The 16,857-nt window shown below is 47.0% G+C and overlaps 2 protein-coding genes across 2 annotated transcripts in view; both read right to left on the bottom strand.

Moving 5' to 3' along the window:
• Window positions 1-11,690, bottom strand: part of LOC103233851 (mucin-16) — a 140,880-nt gene extending 129,190 nt beyond the window's left edge. The window contains 1 exon segment of the mRNA XM_073016992.1: window positions 1,767-11,690. Coding sequence (XP_072873093.1) covers window positions 1,767-11,175 — 9,409 coding nt within the window. The 5' untranslated portion in view covers window positions 11,176-11,690.
• Window positions 11,691-14,449: 2,759 nt separating this feature from the next.
• The window catches only part of LOC119621835 (uncharacterized), a 61,080-nt gene continuing 58,672 nt past the window's right edge, over window positions 14,450-16,857 (bottom strand). Inside the window, exon 3 of the mRNA XM_037992073.2 lies at window positions 14,450-15,000. Within this exon, the coding sequence (XP_037848001.2) occupies window positions 14,879-15,000 (122 nt within the window). The 3' untranslated portion in view covers window positions 14,450-14,878. The remainder of the gene's footprint in view (window positions 15,001-16,857) is intronic.

The following is a 16,857-nucleotide window of genomic DNA, read 5'->3' as shown; positions in this document are numbered from 1 at the left end:
TAATCTCAACACTTTGGGAGGTCAAAGTGGGAGGATTGCCTGAGCCCAGGAGTTTGAGACCAGCCTGGGTAGGATAGTGAGACATCATCTCCACAAAATAATTTTTAAAATTAGCTGGGCATGGTGACGTGCACCTGTAGTCCCAGCTCCTCTGGAGGATGAAGTAGGAGAATTGCTTGTGCCCAAGAGTTCAGGGTTCCAGTGAGCTATGATCGCTCCACTGCACTCCAGCCTGGATGAGAGAGTGAGACTGTCTCTTTAAAAATAAATGAAATAAAATGGAGTAACATTCTGTTTAGAGCATAGATTCTTAACCTCTTTTTATTATAGGTCCCTTTGACAGGCTTGTGAACTATATGAATTCCTTTATAAATTATAATAAAAATGTAGAATAAAACATAAAATAACAATATAAAATATTCGATTACAAACGAAATCATTGTGGATAAAGAAAATCTGGTACACATACACCTTGGAGTACTACGCAGCCATGAAAAAGAATGAAATCATGTTCTTTAAAGCAACATGGATGGAGCTGAAGGCCATCAATCTAAGCAAAATAACTCAAAAACAGAAAATTAAATGCTGCACATTATCATTTATAAGTGGGAGCTAAATAATGGGCACATGTGGATATAAAGATAGAAATAATAGACACTGAATCCCAGCACTTTGGGAGGCCGAGGCGGGCGGATCACAAGGTCAGGAGATCGAGACCATGGTGAAACCCCGTCTCTACTAAAAAATAGAAAAAAATTAGCCGGGCGCAGTGGTGGGCGCCTGTAGTCCCAGCTACTCGGGAGGCTGAGGTAGGAGAATGGCGTGAACCCGGGAGGCGGAGCTTGCAGTGAGCCGAGATTGCACCACTGCACTCCAGCCTGGGCGACAGAGCGAGACTCCGTCTCAAAAAAAAAAAAAAAAAAAAAAAGAAATAATAGACACTGGGAGTCCAAAATAGAGGAGGCTGAGAGTGAAGTGAGGATTGAAAAACTACTTCTTGGGACAGCATTCACTATTTGGACGATGGATTCACTGGAAGCCAAACCTCACCATTATGCAGTCTATCCACGTAACAAACCTGCATATATACCCCTGAATCTAAAATTTAGAAAATGAAGGAAATGATTATATTGAAATGTTATCAAAATCTTAATAAACAAATGTAATATAATAATACAGGCACTTCTTTTACTAACTCGTTAAGTAAGATACATTGAAAAGCCTAATAATTACCATAATTATGAATAAAGTCATCCATGATATTTAAAAGTACTTGCAACAACCGTCATAGGATACGAAAGTGTCTGGAATTTCTGCTGTGGGCAAAGGCACAGGCACTGCTAGGATTAATGTGGTTTGTTTTGTTACCTCTACTCATCAATAAAACAAATGCTAAATTTCAGTTCAAGGTTAGCAAAAATAAAGATGTAGTTTACAAATACCGCATGTTCTCACTTATAAGTGGGAACTAAACCTTGAGTACACATGGAGACATGTGTACTTGAGGATGGAGACTGGGAGGAAGGAGAGGATTAAAAAAAAAAAAAATCTACCAATCAGGTACTAGGCTTATTACCTGACTGATGATGTAATCTGTACCCCAAGCCCCCACGACATGCAATTTACCTATATAACAAACCTGCACACGTTCCCTGAACCTAAAATATTTATATTTTCAAATATAAAAGTTAAAAAAATTTAAAAAGATGTAGTTTATTTCCAGATTCATCCCCAGCACACTTGGGGAAAGAGCAGGGCATTCTTACTTTCAACCAAGGAGGTCTTGGCGGGAACTGAAATAGAGCTTGCCCATGTTTCTGGAGAACCCTTTCTTCCGGCTGTGGGTTCTGTGGGAGAAGAGACAGGTAACAAGGATGTCAGGGTCTCAGATGGTGTGAAGGTTAATGTCTGTGTTTCAGCTGTTGTTCTCTCTTCTGTAGTGGTCTGGCTTGAGGTTATCTCAGGAGGCTCCTCCTGGGACATATTTAGAGTGGATGTTGGAGAAAGTGTCAGAGCTGAAGTCTGAAGATCCACCAATGTGTTGGGCTGTCTTGCCACAGAGGGCCCAAGAAAGAGTGAAGTCTTTCTGGAGGTGGATGCAGTGGGGGAAAGAAAGCTGGTTTCCTTCTCAGTGGATAGGCTTATGGTAGGGGAACTAGAACCAGACCTTGCTGCTTGACCTGTGCTGAAGAGAGTTGTGAGTTTTGATGCAAGAGGGGTTGATGTCATAGATGAGGATGCCTTGCTTGGGTCTGGATAAGACATGCTCTCTGAGGCATATATAAGGTCCCCTGTTCCTGGAGTGGGAACTCTGGGTTCATGTCCTGCCATAGAAGGGGAGGCAGATTCCTCAGGGATTTCAGTAAAACCTGTTGATTGAACTGAGCTTGCACTTATGGCCTTTGTGGAAGTCATCATCCCTGTCCTTGTGTTTTTTTCTGGAGACTTGGACAGTGAGGAAGATGCTGTGCTTGCATCTGAGTCTGGAATGGTGTTCAGGGACTGTTCAGAAGTTGGTAAAGAAGCAGACTTAGTATCCAAACTTGGGACCTCAAAAAACTCAAAGGTCAAGGTGGACTGTGGGATCCTCCAAGTTGTGGGAGCTGTAGTCAGTGATGAAAAGGCCTTTGATGGGCTTGAGGAGGCAGCGACAGGTGTTAGGAGCCCTGACTCAGCACTGGTTGGCTTCACAGGTATCCCTTTGGGCGCTGTTGATTGAGTAGCTGTCAGTCTGTTCATGGTGATTTCAGACATGGCTGTAACCTCACCTGGGTTCATGGTCAGAGGGAGAGAAGAAAATGTGTTGGCTCCAGTTGAGTGAGTGGACCCACTTCTGACTCCTCCAGAGCTGGCCAAACCCTGGCTTCCTGTGGTTAGTGACATCACAGATGCCCTCTCAAGCCCAGCTGATGAGTTCACCAAAGCTGTTGTCTCTGAGGTGTCAGAACTCTGACCGAATGCAAGGGAACCGGTAGTTCCTGCAGGCAAAGTAGAAAGTGCCATGATGGTCGAACCTTCATAGGTTGTGTTCTGTGGAGCAACAATCTTAGAGGGGGAAGTGGAAGAAGGATGGAGTGGACTTTCTGCTACCCCTTGGATAGTGATTCCAGGGATGCTCCTATCTGGGTTACTTACTGTCTTAAGAACCAGTGCATCCCCATTTGAGGTCTCTGACATGGTCAGGGTAGTCTCTGGGACTGTGCCAAGTATATCCAAATCTATAGTCACCAGTGGGGTAGAATCAAAGGATGTAGCTAATGAACTTGTTGGCTCAGTGGTGGTGAGTGGGATGGCTGGAGTGTCCGGGAGTAAAGTAGGGGAGGAGGCTCCAGAGACAGTCCCTGTACTTGGAAGTTTAGAAGGTGGTGTGGATACAGTTGAAAACAAGATGGTATCTGTCACTGAAATCTTTGAGGTGAGTGTTGTGTCTGAAGTCTCAGTGACGGCCAAAAGGCTCTCAGGAGTAGCTGAAGTTTCCCAGCTTGCTCCAGAGGTGGTTGTAGTTGGGGTCTGTGATGAAGAATGAATGGTTTTGCTTTCAGTCATAGTGAGAAGACTGGCTTCTGATGTAGCACTGGATCCAGTGACCACTGTCGCTGAGAGATGGGGAGTGAAGGCAGTGGCTGGTTCAATAGTTGATGCTGGAAGTGAGTGTGTCTCTCCTGCAGGACTTGTCTTGAGAGAGCCCATGGCAGGTAAGTCAGTAGTGCTGTCTACACTGGTCCATATACCTGGTGCTGGAACAGAAGTCACCACAGAATTGCTAGAGGTAGGATTTTCTCCGGCGGCAGTGTCAGTGCTGACCATGGTGCTGAAAGTTCCTACTGGTCTAGACGAGGTTAACAGGGCCGAGCTTGTCTTGACAGGGTGGGTGATTGTAAAGGGTGGTAAAGTGGATGGCGTGCCACCCACATTGGAGCCTCTATCAAGAGAATAGGTGTTACTGGAAACAGATGGAGAGGTGGCTGTATTTGTCTCTATTGTAGATGTGGGAACCTCGGATCTATCTGAAGAGAAGAGAGATGGAGAGGAACTTGCTGTCCTTCCTGAGATGCTAGTGGGACTGATAGAGGCTGTTTTAGTGACATCCATAGTTGAAGAAGCTATGGAGGTGTTGATCAGATCAGAAGAAGAACTGCTATCTGAGGGGAGTTCATTTGTTGTCCGTGCCTCAAGGATATCTGAGATTTTTACTGTAGTTTCATTATCCAGTGAAACTGTGCTGGTCTCTGCGAAACTAACAGTGAGAACTATGGGGGAAGTGGTTGGAGTAGCAGAGGTGATTGTCATTCTCTCTCCCAGTGTAATGGAAGAACTGGCTTCTGCGGGCTTTGTGGACATAGCTGAACCGGTCCAATCCCCAGGAGTAGGTGTCACTCTTGAAGTCAACTCAGGAGTGAGAGATGAAATGGTTCTAAATGAATGAGTTGTCTTTTCTGGGAAATGTGAGATAGTTGTCACTTCAGTATCAGGGGAGAGGGGAAAGGAGACAGTGGGAATACTTTCAGCCCCATCTGAAGGTGTGTCAATTACATCTGATGCTACTGTGGACAAGCCAGGTGAACCTGCACTGTTTACTGGGAAGCTTGTTTCTGTATTAATAGTTGGATGGGACCCCAAAGGGATTGACACTGTCCGTGGATCCTTGTTCATTCTAAAGGAAACCAAAGACTCTGAAGTGGGCAGGGATATTGTCCTAGTTAATTTGGTCCCTCCTGAAGAGGCTGTGCCTAAACTCAGGTTAGCAGTACTCTCAGACGTAAGGCCAGAAACATCTGATCTGGAAGTTACGGTCATTGGAAGAAGGACTTCAGAGCTGATAGTTGCCCCCACAGGAGTCTCAGAAAGACCTGTGCCTGAGGATGCATCAGTGTTCAAAGTACTCGGGGCTGTATTCTTGGGGCCATAGGTCTCTGTTTCTGGATTTGTTTGCTTAGCAGCAGATGTGGATGCAGCTGAAAAGAGTGGAAATTCAGTCGTAGTTGAACTTGGGTTTGAAACCCCAGAATGAGCTGAGGACAATGCCTCAGATAAACTAGTACTGATTGTGGAATCCAAGGATTCAAGTGAGGCTAAGGAATATGGAATGGACGTGCTGCTTCCAGAAGAGACTGAGTTCTCATGGGTAGGGGAAGCAGACACTGCCACAGCATTGACATATGGAGTTGACTGTGTCTGCCCAGAAACGTTTTCTGAAGAAACTGCATGTAGTGGTTGAGTGAACTGTTCAATTGTGCCTGTACTGGTCCATGCAATTGTTGGTGGGGTGATGGGAGAATGTGTCATGGGTGCTGAGCTGATGTCTAGTCCTGAGGTTATGCCTGTAAAAATGACTTCCTCCACTGGAATGGATGAAAAAGGCAATGTTAAGCTTGTGGCCTTGTTTCCAGGAGTGGAAGTCAAAGTGGTCTCTGCTTCAGGAGCTGAGGTCTCAGGTTGGGGACGTATTGAAGAAGGCACTTCACTCTTCTCTGTGTAAATCATGGATGTGCGAGTGCTGGTTCCCACAGACAGGGACTCAGAAGAGGTACTGGAGCTGTTTTCCAATCTGAAGGCTCTAGTGACACCAGTATTCAATGGCCTGTCAGTGGCCAAAGTCCCTGTAGAGCTGGTGTGCACCCCATGGCTGAGGTCAGGTGAATCTGTGGTCTTGGGGATGTTACTGAGAGTGAGAGAACTCCATGGTGTCACCTCCATTGATGGAGCTGGAGATGGAAGATCCATAGAGGCAGTTCTGAGTTTTTTTGTATTTTCAGTGCTTCCCAAAGCTGTGGACATAAGGGTAGCTGAGCTGGACTCTGTCCTTGATGAAGACTTGGAGATGTCTGAGGTCATAACTGTGGTGACCTCCTTGGTCCAAAATGTACTGCCCCCTTTGAATTTCACATCAGGAGTTGGAGGAGATGAGGGTAGAGGGATGCTCATGCTCATCTGGCTTCCTTCAGCAGAGCTGGGTTCGAGAAAGGAGGAGGGAGCTGTATTTCCCTGTGTGTTCAGCCTTGGACTGCTTCCTTTACTAGAATCTGTGACTCCTTCAGTAGTTGACTCAGAAAGGACAGAGGAAACTCTTCCTAATGACTGGTTGATGCTTCTTCCTGGAGCACTAGTAACTAGGAGTCCCACAGTCCCAGCCATGGAGACCGTGGCTGTAGAACTTCCTCTTTCCAGTGCTATGTTTGTGGATGTCTCAGCTGGGGATGATGTTCCTATGGGAAGGTGGGCTGTGCCCAGGGTGACTCCACTACTACTGCTCCCTGTTGTTGTGCTGTCCATGGGTGGTGTGGATTGAACATTTGTTGGGCCAGTCTCAATCTCTCTGGAGAGTGTGTCTGTAGATGGTTTCCAAAAAGTGGTTGCCTCAGAGGAGCTTCTCCCTTGTGTCCCGAGCTCAGGGTAGACTTCAGTAAGATGGGGAGGGGATGCTGAGACTGGTAAAGATGTTTGATCTTTGAGTGATTGTGTCACATGAGTAGGACTTATCATTGCAGAATGGGTGTCCTGTGCTTGTGTTGAGTGTTCAATCACACTGGTCCACGTGGTTGACAGTGGGGTGATAGGAACAGTTGTTAAGTCCCCAGTTGCGCCCAAACTCTTGATTCCTAGGTGCTGATCCCATGTGGTTGAATCTGTATTTCCAATGGCACTGGTATCTGCCTCTGACTTTGAAAGTTCATGAGAAGGTGTGGACAGAGGTGGAAAAATAGCAGATGTACTCATGAGTGAACTTGGACTTGAAATATCAAGGTCTGTTGAAGGCATTTCCTCTGTCAAACTGGTACTCAGCCATGTTGCCATGGGGAGAGTGATTGTGGTCTGCTCACTGTTAGTGAGGACCATGGGTTCCCCTGGGACATCAGAAGTCAGTTCCAATGTGCTGCTTCCAGTGGTAGGGGAGGTAGGGATTACTACAGAGACAGGTCCTGGAGTTGACTGTGTCTCAAATCCAGATGGTTTTTCTGCCAAATTTGTGTAATGTAATTGAGTGGAGTGTTCAGTTGTGTCTGTGATGGTCCATGCTTTTGTGATCAGACTGGTGAGATCGGGTGAACTTGAGATTTTAGGACTTCCAGAGTAAGCAGCTGGGGTGGTGGACTCTGTCTTTGGATGGTTTTCTGTGGTTCTGAGTGTCCTCACTGAGTGGGGTGTAGAGACCTGAGCTGAACTGGTATCCTTAGGATCTGTAGTGGTGATGTAGGTGGTGGGGGCCCATGTACTACCAGTGTTAGTCTCTCCAGGAGCTGTCATCTCAGGTGAAGACCCAGAAGAGTAAGCAATTTCATTTGTCTCCATCCTGGCTGTTGATACATGAATGTGGGTTTCTATTGAGGGGAAGGCGAGAGGTGTGTAAGAGTCAGTTTTTACTACTGAAGTCATGGTGAGGTTGATGGTGCTTGGACTTTCTGAACTAGCGTGTGTTCCGAGGCGGATGCTGGGTGTGTTTGCTGATTCAGGGTAGGTGCTCAGGTTCGGGAGTCCCCCTTCTGATGCCTCCACTGATGTGGCTGGAGATGGAGTGTCCAAGGGAACCAGGGTGCTTTTTTCTACGGCACCACTTGTTGGAATATTACTTGGTGTCGAGGAAGTCATGGAAGGTAAGTTGGGTGTGTTCCATTCACTAGTTTCAACTGTGTCCATTATCATGCTTGTGGTGACTCTCTGGGTTGAAAATGTGGAGCTCATTGTGACTTTGGGAGTAGGAGAAGAAGATGAGGACAAGATGCCAAGCCAGGTGCTTCTAGCAGAGCCAGGCTCAGGAGATGGAGGGTGAGTTGCAGTCATTTGTGGAGTCAAAGCTAAACTGGCTTCACCTCTAGGCAATGGAATTTCTCCAGATGTTAAATGATAGACATCATCAGAAAATGTGCCAACCAATTGGCTTGTCCTTCCTGGAGTGCTTGAGCCAACAGCATCCATGGACTGAGATGGAGATACTGACATTGAGACACTTTCTTTGGCCATGGTAAAATCTGTAGATGTCTCAGAGGAAGTTGAGGTTCCAATGGACAGATGGGTTGTGTCCAATGTCCCTTCAGTAATATAGCCCTTTCCAATTGGGATGTTGGTAGAAGCCATAGCCATAGTGCCTGGGCCATTCGTGGTCTCTGTTGTGAGGATGGCTGTTGATGGTTCCCTGATAGAAGTTGCTTCTGTGGAACCAGTTGCTGGAGAAGTGAATTTAGAGACCACTACAGTAGCAGAGAGAGAAGTGGCAGAAGTTGAAACAGTGGTTGTTGCTGAAGGTAACCCTATCTTGAATCTGGGACTAGTCTCTGGCCAAGTTGTGCTTTGGGGTGCAGCAGAGTCATTAAACGTGCCTGTATTGGTCTGTGACATTGCTGCTGTCCCAGAGAGGTGAGATATTTTAGGAAGAGCTGAACTGGTTGAGTTTGTAGCTGAGGTACCGCTCGTGGCTCTGAGCTCACTCACTAGGTGGGATGAAGAGAACTGAGCTGAACGTGTAGTCCAGGTATCCATGGTGGGGAATACTTGGGTGGGGACAGAGGTGCTGGCCAAGGTGATCCTTACTCTGGAAACAGAAGTCTCAGGTTGAGACACAGATGGATTCAAAGTTTCCTCTGTTTCTTCTCCACCGGTAAATAGATGAGTGGAAGGAGTAGATGAAGACAATGTGGTTTTCACTCCAGAGACACTTGGGAGGCTGAGAGTGCTAGGACTCTCTGACCATTCTGAAGCCAGTGTCCCAGTTGGGTGGATGCTAGGTGAGTCTGTAGTCTCAGCAGAGGTGCTGAGGGTGAGGACACTCCCTGCTGTCCCTTTCCCTGATGCAGATGGATAAGTCAGAGGGGAAGTTGCATTTCTGACTCTTTCAGGGCTTGTTGCTGCATTACTTAGGGTCATCGAGAAAAGAATGGCTGAGCTGGGCTTTGTCTTTGTTGAGATTTCAGGAGTCCCTGTGGTCATAGATGAGGTGACTCTGTGGTGTGAGAATGTGCTGGTCGCTGACACTTCATTCTCAAGAACTGAAGCAGATGACAACAGAGGAACGCTGGTGCTTATCTTGGTATGTCCTGCAGAGTCTGGTTCAGGGGAAGAGGAGGGATGTCTAGTGTTTAATGGAATTAGTCCCAGGTTGGTTCCTTCCCTAGAAGCTGGGGACTCTAGAGATGATGTCCCAGGGATGACAGAAGAAACCATTGTATATGATGGATTTGTCCCTCCTGGAGGACTTGAGCCAGCAGCCATCTTGCTAACTGCTGGAGTCATGGAGATTGGGACACTGTTCGTGGCCAGAGTCAAATCTGTGGATGTCTCAGATAATGCTGTGGCTCTGTTGAGTGGGTGGGTTGTGCCCTGCCTTCCCCTTGTGATTCTGCCTCCTGTCATTGAAATCCCAGTGGGAACAGCAAACTGATAGGTGGTTGGGCCAGTTGTGGATTCTCCGATGAGTGTGTCTGCAGATGTTTCTTTAAGCCAAATCCCTTTAGTGGAGCTGGTCTTCAGGGTGGTGAAGCCAGACACCACTGAGGGAACAGAAGTGGTGGCACGGGCTGCCACACTGGTTGATGCTGGGGGTCTCTCTGTTTTCATGCTAGGACTTGTCTCCACCCACTGTGTGTGCTGGGGTTCACTAAATTGCTGAGCTGTGCTTTCACTGGTCCATGATGATGCTGTTGAGGTGCTGGAAGTGGTTGCCTTCAGGATGTCAGAGCTCCTGTGGGCAGCTATACTGGAACTCTGCCTCCCAGAGGTGCTGCCTGCGGTTCTGAGCTCTCTTGTTGGGTGTGATGAAGAGACCTGAGATGGACTACTAATCTTGCTGTAAAGAGTAGTAAAACCTGGGGTGGGGACCAAGGTGGCAGTCATTTCGGTCTCTTCTCCAGGAGCAGAGGTCTCAAGTGGAGTCATGGATGTATTCAAAGTTCCTTCTGTTTCCTTTCTACTCATGGAGTGATGGGTGTTGGTCTCCTCTGAGACTGAAGTGGTAGATGGAGATGTGGTTGTCAACGCTGAAGTGCTGGTGCCACTGAGGGTACCTGGACTCCCTGACCATTCTGAAGCCAAAGTCTTGGCTGTGTGGGTGCCAGGTGTATCCGTGGTCTCAGCGAAGGCACGGAAGGTAAGGATAGTCTCTGTTGTCTGCTCTGTGGATGTAGATGGAGTCCCCAGAGAGGAAATTGTACTTCTGACCTTTTCAGCACTTGTGTCTGCATTGCTTAGTGTCATGGAAAAAGGGATAGCTGAGTTGGGCATTGTGCTGACTCTGGCCTCGGGCACCCCAGGAGACAGAGGGGAAGTGATACTCTGGCCTGAGAATATGCCGGTCTCTGATATTTTATTATCGAGAACTGAAGCAGATGATGACAAAGACGCACTGGTACTTATTCTGCTGTGTCCTGTGGAGCCAGGTTCAGGAGAAGAGAAGGGATATCCAGTGGTTGATGGAGTCAGTTCCAGGCTTGTTCCACCTCTGGAATTTGGGGTCTCTCTAGACGATAAGTCAAGGAAGGAAGAATAAACTGTCCCAAAGGATGGGGTTGTCCTTCCTGGAGTATGTGAGTCAGTAACTGTGGACTCAGCTGGAGTCGTAGACACTGGGACATTTTCCTTGGATGCAGTTGAATCTGCAAATGTTTTCATTGGAGATGTGATTTTTGCAGGGATATATCTTGTGCCCCAGGGGGTCCCTGTGCTGTCACCTTCGGTTGTTGAGGTCTCAGTGGGGACTGTGTACTTCTCAGTGACTGGGCCACTTGTGGTCTCTACAGCGAGTGTGTAGGTAGATGATTCTTTGGTAAAATTTTCTTCTGTGGAACTGGTCCTGGTCCTTGGGGAACTCAATCGTGAAACCACGCTTGTAGCCGGAGAGTTCCTAGAGGGAGTTCCATTGACCTGGGGACTCAGCGATGAGCTGGTTCTTTGCTCGGAGTGTGTAATTCCTCTAGAGGTTGACTCAGGGAGAGCAGAGGACATCGCCCCCAGAGACCGGGTGGTTCTTCCCACAACCGAAGACGCAGGACTGGCCAAGGTCTTAGCTGGGGAAGTAAAGGGCAGAGTATGTTCCGTCACTATGATTGCACCTGTAGATGTCTTATGTGACAAGGTGGCTCCTGTCAGTCCTGAATCCATTTCCGGTGTGGCTTTACTGCTCCTGCTCCCTGTCATGAAGGAGTGGGTGAGAGAAGATGACCCAGGAAGGCCTGTGGGTTTCAGCATGGACAGGTCAACACTTGCCTCTGGATGGAAGTCTAAGAACAATCCCCTCAAAGAGGGTGGCCTCTGCAGAGCTTCTGAGCTCCCTGAACCTCCAGAATTTCTCAGGGTGGGAGATATGGCTGGGGTCCCTGCATTTCTCCTGAGAAAAACCTGTGTCTAGAAGAGCTGCCATATGTATGGGAGTTGGGGGAATTGTGCAACCCTTCTGATTAAGAAGACCAAATCTCAGGGAGAGAAAGGAAAGGATGGCGCAACCACAGACAATTTCCTCAAATAAACACTGACGATCTCAATTCTTCCCTTCAAACTTTTTAACAGATTCTTACTGTCTGCAGGATAGAATATCTCAGTGTATCATGTCTTAATGATCCTGTCTCTGAGAGAGAGAGAGAGTGTGTGTGTGTGTGTGTGTGTGTGATGTCTTAGAAACCAGGAACCAGGCTGGGCACGGTGGCTCACGCCTGTAATGCCAGCACTTTGGGAGGCCAAGGCAAGAGGATCACCTGAGGTTGGGAGTTTGAGACCAGCCTCCTGACTAACATGGAGAAACTCCGTCTCTACTAAAAATGCAAAATTATTTTCAATTTTTTAAAACTAAGTAAAAATTATTTTTTTAATAAAAATAAATATTGAGTGTGGTGGCGTGTGTCTGTAATCCCAGCTACTTGGGAGGCTGAGGCAGGAGAATCGCTTGACCCTGGGAGGCAGAGGTTGCGGCAAGTCGAGATGACACCACTGCACTCCAGCCTGGGCAATAAGAGCTCTGTCTAGGAACGAAGGAAGGAAGGAAGGAAGGAAGGAAGGAAGGAAGGAAGGAAGGAAGGAAGGAAGGAAGGAAGGAAGGGAGGGAGGGAGGGAGGGAGGGAGGGAGGGAGGGAGGGAGGGAGGGAGGGAGGGAGGGAGGGAAGGGGGAGGGGAGGGGAGGGGAGGGAAAGGAAGGAAGGAAGGAAGAAAGAAGAAAGAGAAAGAAAGAGGGAGGGAGGGAAGGAAGGAAGAAAGAGTGAGAGAAAGAAAGGAAGGGAGGAAGGAAGGAAGAAAGGAAGAAACAAAGAAACAAAGAAAGAGAGGAGGAGGGAGGGAGGGAAGGAAGGAAAGGGGAGAGAAAGAGAGGAAGGAAGGGAGGGAGGGAGGAAGGAAGGAAGGAAAAGAGAGAGAGAAAGGAAGGAAGGAAGGAAGGAAGGAAGGAAGGAAGGAAGGAAGGAAGGAAGGAAGGAAGGAAGGAAGGAAGGAAGGAAGGGAGGGAGGGAAAGAAAAAGGGAGGAAGGGAAGGAGAGAGGAAAGGAGGAAAGGAAAGAAAGAAAAAAAGCAAGAAAGATGCAGATAGAACCCTTACCTACACCCCCATGAGATGGAGTTAACCCTCGGTGTGTGGAACTGGCAGATACTAAGGCCTTTGAATTGAGAAGTAGAGGTCAGAGAACACATGGCACTTCTGTTCAGATCAGAGCAGGGGCTCACAGATGCACGCTCAGAAATCAGTGGAAGTTGCTCTTGATTAAAATCTCACGATCCTGGCCGGTCGAGTGAGGTGGCTCACGCCTGTAATCCCAGCACTTTGGGAAGCCAAGGCAGGCGGATCACTTGAGGTCAGGAGTTCGAGACCACCCTGGCTAACATGGTGAAACCCTGTTGCTACTAAAAATACAAAACTTAACCTGGTGTGGCTGTGCACGCCTGTAATCCCAGCTACTCGAGAGGCTGAGGCAGGAGAATCCCTTGAGCCCGCGAGGTGGAAGTTGCAAGTGAGTCGAGATCACACCACTGCACTCCAGCCTGGGCGACAGAGCAAGATTCTGTCTCAAAAAATACAGGGAACAGAACTAGACTCCTAGGAAAGGGAGGACCTTTCACCCAGAGGCAAGGAGCAGGAGGCAGCAGGAAGAACCTCGACAGGGCTCCTGCCTTGAACCCCCTCTCCCTGCCTGGGCTGGTTTCCTCCAAGGAGACACCTGGGGAATCATCTCCCAGCAATGGGAAACCTCCCTGTTTACATGACAGGGTTGGTGGCCACACTCACAGCGGCCCCATCAATGCCATCTGCCTCTAGGACACTGTGGATATGGAGAGAGAAGGTGAGTGGGTAGATGAGAGGGTCGAAGGGAGGATGAGGACCGGGCTGTCTCTCCCGCCTGCTCCTGAGGAAGCCAGTGTTTGTTCATTTTTTTTTTTTTTCCTTTTGGGGCAGAGTCTTGCTCTGTTGCCCAGGCTGTAGTGCGGTGGTACAGTCGTGGCTCACTGCAGCCTCCAACTTCTAGGCTCAAGCAATCTGCCCGCCTCAGCCTCCCGAGTAGCTGGAACTATAGGTGCATGCCACCATGCCCAACTAATACATATATATTTTTTATGGAGACGGGGTTTCACCATGGTACCCAGACTAATCTCAAATTCCTGGGCTCAAGTGCTCCTTCTGCCTCAGCTTTCCAAAGTGCTGGGAGTATAGCCGTGAGCCACTGTGCTTGGCCCGTTTTTTGTTTTTTGTTTCTGGGACAGGGTCTTTCTCTGTCAACCAGGCTGTAGTGCAACGGTGCAATCATAGTTCACTGCACCCTCCAACTTCTGGGCTCAATCAGTCCTCCTGCTTCAGCCTCCTGAGTAGCTGGGACTACAGGCATGCACCACCATGCCAGCCTGCCAATATTTGTGAGTGAGGCAGAAGACACAGAGGCTACCTACACAGTCCTCAGAGTCAAATCACCTCTCTCTTTTTTTGTGGGGGGCAGGGGATGGATTCTCACTCTGTCAACCAAGCTGTAGTGCAGTAGTGCGATCTTGGCTCACTGCAACCTCCCACCTCCCGGGTTCAAATGATTCTCCTGCCTAAGTCTCCCAAGTAGTTGGGATTACAGGCTCGCAGCACTACACCTGGCTAGTTTTTGTATTTTTGGTAGAGACGGGGTTTCCCCCATGTTGGCCAGGCTGTTTTTGAACTCCAGACCTCAAGTGATCCACCCGCCTTGGCCTACCAAAGTGCTGGGATTACAGGTGTGAGCCACTGTGCCTAGCCCAAAGCATCTCTTGAAGACTAATTTTCTTTCCTTCCTAAAATCAAACCAGTTGCAATCTTCCCAGAGCAGGAAACAAAATGCACAGTGGAAGGAAAATGGAAGAAGTGGACTCAGTGGGACTCAAGTCCTAATTACTCGCTGTGTGATCTGGGTCAAGTCACTTAACCTCTCGGAGCCTTGTCTCCTCACATGCCCAATGGGGATAACAGCACAGGGCTGTTGTGATGATGCAATGATGTGATCCACCATGTAGTGGGAGGGAATAAGGACTTAATAAACTCCTGTTACTGTTTTACTGTTATTGTTGTTATTTTCTTTTCTTTTTTTTTTTTTATTTTTGTTTGTATGTTTGTTTTGAGACAGAGCCTTGCTCTGTCACCCAGGCTGGAGAGCAGTGGTGTGATCTCGGTTCACTGAAACCTCTGCCTCCCAGGTTCAAGCAATTCTCCTGCCTCAGCCTCCCAAGTAGCTGGGACTACAGGTGCCCGCCACCACGCCTGGCTAATTTTTGTATTTTTAGTAGAGACGGAGTTTCACCACGTTGGCCAGAATGGTCTCAATCTCTTGACCTCATGATCTGCCCGCCTCGGCCTCCCAAAGTGCTGGAATTACAGGTGTGAGCTACCACCCGGCCTGTTACTGGTTTTTATTATTATTTATCGTTATTATTATTATTAATTTTTATTGTTATTTTATTATTACCTACCCACAGAGCTGATGAGTGATGCTGGGGAAGAATGGTCACGTGTCAACTGTGTGGTGGTCCCAGGTGTTCCTTGGTCTGTGGTTTGGGCAGAGACCACTGCATCAAAAGGCAGCCCTGTGGAGAAAGAACCAGGTTGGTTATCCCAGAAGGAAGTAGAACAAAAAAAATTTTTTTTAATCTTTTCTTCTGGACTTGCTCTTCTTTCCGTCGGAATCTCTGCATAATGACTCATTCATTTACCATTTCATTTATGTAATATTTATTTCAGACCCTCACTCACTCATTCATCCAGTCAGCAAATATGTCTTGAGCACCTTTTATATGACAGCTGATTCTGAAACCAACACCAATAGTCTCATAGACAGTATTTATATATATATATAAATACTTGAAACTGACATTGGTTATTGTTTACCTCTTATTTTAGTTTCAGGGCTAGATGTGAAGGTTTGTTATATAACTAAACTCACATCATGGTGGTTTGTTGTACAAATGATTTCATCTCCCAGGTATGAAGCCTAGCACCCAATAATTGTTTATTCTGCTCCTCTCCCTCCTCCTGACATTTACCGTAAATTAGACCCCAGTGTTTGTTATTCCCTTCTTTGTGTTCATGAGTTCTCCTCATTTAGCTCACACTTCTAAGTGAGAACATGCAATATTTAGTTTTCTGTTCCTGAGTTAGTTTGCTAAGGATAATGGCCTCCAACCCCATCCATGTTCCCGCAAAAGAAATGATCTCATTCTTTTTTGTGGCTGCATAGTATTCCATGGTGTATATGTATCACATTTGCTTTATCCAGTCTGTCACTGATGGGCGTTTAGGTTGATTCCATGTCTTTGCTATTGTGAATAATGCTGCAGTGAACACTCACGTGCATATGTCTTTATGGCAGAATGATTTATATTCCTCTGGGTATATACCCAACAGTGAGATTGCTGGGTCAAATGGTAGTTCTACTTTTAGCTCTTTGAGGAATTGCCACACTGCTTTCCACAATAGCTGAACTAATTTACACTCCCACCAACAGTGTATAAATGTTCGATTTTCTCGGCAACCTTGCCAGCATCTGTTATTTTTTGACTTTTTAATCATAGCTGTTCTGACTGTTGTGAGATGATATCTCATTGTGGTTTCGATTTGCATTTATCTAATGATCAGTGACAGTGAGCATTTTTTTTCATATGCTTGTTGGCTACATGTATCTCTTCTTTTAAAAAGTATCTGTTCATGTCCTTTGCCCACTTCTTTTTTTTTTTTTTTTTTTTTTTTTTTTTGATACAATGTCTTACTCTGTTGCCCAGGCTGGAGTGCAATGGCAATCTTAGCTTACTGCAACCTCCGCCTCCTGGGTTCAAGTGATTGTGATTCTCCTGCCTCAGTCTCCTGAGTAGCTGGGATTACAGGCATACACCACCATGCCCAGCTAATTTTTGTATTTTTAGTAGAGACAGGGTTTCACCATGTTGGTCAGGCTGGTCTCGAACTCCTGACTTCAAATGATCCACCCCCGCCTCAGCCTCCCAAAGTGCTGGGATTACAGTTGGGAGCCACCGTGCTTGGCCTTTGCCCACTTTTTAATGGTGTTGTTTGTTTTTCTCTTGTAACTTTACTTAAGTTCTCTGTAGATGCTGGATATTAGACCTTTGTCAGGTATATAGTTTACAAATATTTTCTCCCATTCTGTGGGAAACTTACACTTGTTTTATCTGAGTTCCTTCCTCATTAAAGGACCCCCAGGCCTCTCAGAAAGTATCAAAGAACAGAAAAGTCAGCAGATCATCACATCCAGATGATGCGATGTCAGACCCCTCCTTCCTCATGATTGCTTCCTGACCCCTCCTGATTTTCTGTTTTATTACACATAGTCACATTTCTTCCCTGCTATATAAACCTCTAATTTTAATTGGGCAGGGAGATGGATTACACCATGCATGAAAATCAACACAAGATAAAGACTTAAATGTAAA

This window comes from Chlorocebus sabaeus, chromosome 6 (genome assembly GCF_047675955.1).
Source record: "Chlorocebus sabaeus isolate Y175 chromosome 6, mChlSab1.0.hap1, whole genome shotgun sequence".
Classification (NCBI taxonomy): Eukaryota; Metazoa; Chordata; class Mammalia; order Primates; family Cercopithecidae; genus Chlorocebus; species Chlorocebus sabaeus.
The sequence above is the reverse complement of the archived record's forward strand: the minus strand, read 5'-3'. Positions and strand labels throughout refer to the sequence as shown.